Consider the following 2,449-nt stretch of genomic DNA (forward strand, 5'->3'; position numbering starts at 1 on the left):
GAGTGTTTCGAAGATTAGAAAAAATTTCTCCATTCGTTTTACCTTTTAGAAAAGTTCTTGAAGGAGTTGTCGATGAGATCCTCGATAGGAGGTACTCCTGTGCTACTAAATTGGTAAAAGATATATTGATTAATGAGTATAAACTGGAGAACCACCTGAGATTGATGAGATTCGTATTTATGATGGAACGTGGTCATGTGATGAAGAGGTTTTATCAAAAAATGTTCAGTGATATTGAGGGGAATGTTTCCGTGAGTAATCCAGAGAGTTTAACGCATTTGTTGGAGGAAGTGTTGTCGGATGAATGGAGAGATTCTAATTCTCACAATCGATGGTTTGTTTCATTGCGAGATACTTGCACTAGACAGGTTTTACAGGCTATTGATCATATTGTCCTGAATTATGATGTCGATTGGCCGATCAACATGGTGCTAACAAAGGAAGCATTAAGAAAATATAATTGCATCTTCAGGTTTGCATTGAAGCTAAAGTGGGCGTTATGGTCTCTCAATAATCTCAGATTTTCTGGTGAGTCCTGAACTTATTAACGAAAAAATAAAACACTTAAAGAAATTAAATCGTATGAAATGAGGAGTGATACGCTTGTTGAATTACGTTATGTACTCATAAAATAATTTGTATTGACACATTTTTTTTAGATCGGTTGATTAAATCCCACTCGTATTATTTTCAGATCTTGAAGGACAAAATTCAGCAAATATGAATGACATGCTTCATCATTTTCACACGAGAAGACTGGAGAGCTTGAGATTCTGGTTATTACATGCGATTGGATCAATTCACGCTTATTTATGCGGTCAAGTACTCCAAAGTCTCGGCTTAATACTGGAACAAGAGTTGACATTGGCCGATAGCTTAGACGCCATTATCGAAGGTATTTACCCAATTTGTCATGATTTTGAAGACACTCTATTTTTTTTTATTCCAGCTCACAACGATTATTTGGAAAAAGTATACGAGCATTGCCTCCAAACTCCCCAGTTTTCTGATATCATGGTCACAATTAATAACGTAAGCAAATTAATGGAAAAATGGTATGCCAAGATAATTGTTTTTATCGAAAAATGTCTCAATGGGTATTTTATCCTATTTTATTAGCTCCTGGGAATGTGCGTTCACGTAAGAGACCGTTGGCAGCGAGGGGCAAAGCAACTGATTGCGGCGGAACTCGATTTAATGGAATCTAGTTTCACGAAATATCATACGTATCTCGCACTGGCACTTCATAACGCAGTACAACATAAGGAGGCTGATTATTGTAAGTCTGCGACCTCAGTCTCTAACTTGAGATACTTATTCCAATCGAACATCCCTCATTTCGATGACTACACTGATAACATTCATTAAAATATTTGAGATTACCCTTGATCAATTAATTATAAAACCATAATTAATACTAACTTCAACACGTGACCCTAACGCTTTACCATTCTAAAATGTCTTTTTTTTTTTATTTTTATGTATTTTTTTCCAGTGGCTGGCTTGACATCTGCTTTTAACTGAAAGTGCTATGCAGTTGTACCCACAAATCACACACAAAACTCATCACACATTCTAATAAATTGAATTAATTTAATTTAATTCAATGTAATATTGTAATTGAAAGCGGGATCGCCTATCCATTTTCCATTCCATCATTAATCGACTCCTCATAGAATTATAAACCCGTTTTCCATGTATAAAATGTAGTGAAAATGTTTATTAAGTTCTCGATGGTTATTGAAATTGAAATAAATTTTTTTTTTATAATTGAATGAACGTTCTTTGCTCCCAATCTCTAGATGAATAGTCCCAGCCTAGGATTTCAGCCAAAGGTAGTTTAATCAAATTTTTAATTCCTCACAGGGTATTTTTAAAATCAAATAGGAAATGTTTGTCACTTAGATTATTTATCATGTGTTAATTATTATCAAAGTAAAAATGTTTGTTTTTATTTTTGTTCAAATATTCAACATCTTAGAATTTCTCAAGACAGGTAATTCCATGATAATTTTGAAATTGATATTTCTCCTCTTTCTTAATTTCCAGACAAATTGAGTCCCAAAATTCCTATTATGAGAGAATTCCTTGCGGAAGTGGCCCACCAGACCCTTCCCCCCTCGGGGATTCCCCTTCCAATTAATCCTTTAATAAAAAAGAGCAATCAGATCTGGAGTGAATTAATTCCTGGGCAACGAGTCCCAAACGAAATTCCTCTGCGCGAATACGACGAGACATTCTTCCATCTCTGGTATCAATCGTTCAAGAAATTCTTCAATTTATCCCGCTACAATCTCAGCGAACGCCTGATGAACTTGAAGAGTAAATTATTCTAATTATCCTCATTGCAATATATTTACGTATCAAATATTACTACATCGACCAACCAATCAATTAATGAATTAAACGTTTTTCAGTTAAAGTTTTACGATATGCAGTCATAGGACTG

General features: G+C 34.6%; 1 protein-coding gene across 1 annotated transcript in view; it reads left to right on the plus strand.

The window, feature by feature from the left end:
* LOC105263635 (gamma-tubulin complex component 5) overlaps positions 1-1,770 on the plus strand; it is a 4,024-nt gene extending 2,254 nt beyond the window's left edge. Inside the window, exons 3-6 of the mRNA XM_011299961.1 lie at positions 4-528; positions 695-895; positions 950-1,032; positions 1,120-1,770. Of these exons, the coding sequence (XP_011298263.1) occupies positions 4-528; positions 695-895; positions 950-1,032; positions 1,120-1,368 (1,058 nt within the window). The 3' untranslated portion in view covers positions 1,369-1,770. The remainder of the gene's footprint in view (positions 1-3; positions 529-694; positions 896-949; positions 1,033-1,119) is intronic.
* Positions 1,771-2,449: the final 679 nt, after the last annotated feature.

The sequence above is a fragment of the Fopius arisanus genome, unplaced genomic scaffold (genome assembly GCF_000806365.1).
Source record: "Fopius arisanus strain USDA-PBARC FA_bdor unplaced genomic scaffold, ASM80636v1 scaffold00015, whole genome shotgun sequence".
NCBI classification, from domain to species: Eukaryota; Metazoa; Arthropoda; class Insecta; order Hymenoptera; family Braconidae; genus Fopius; species Fopius arisanus.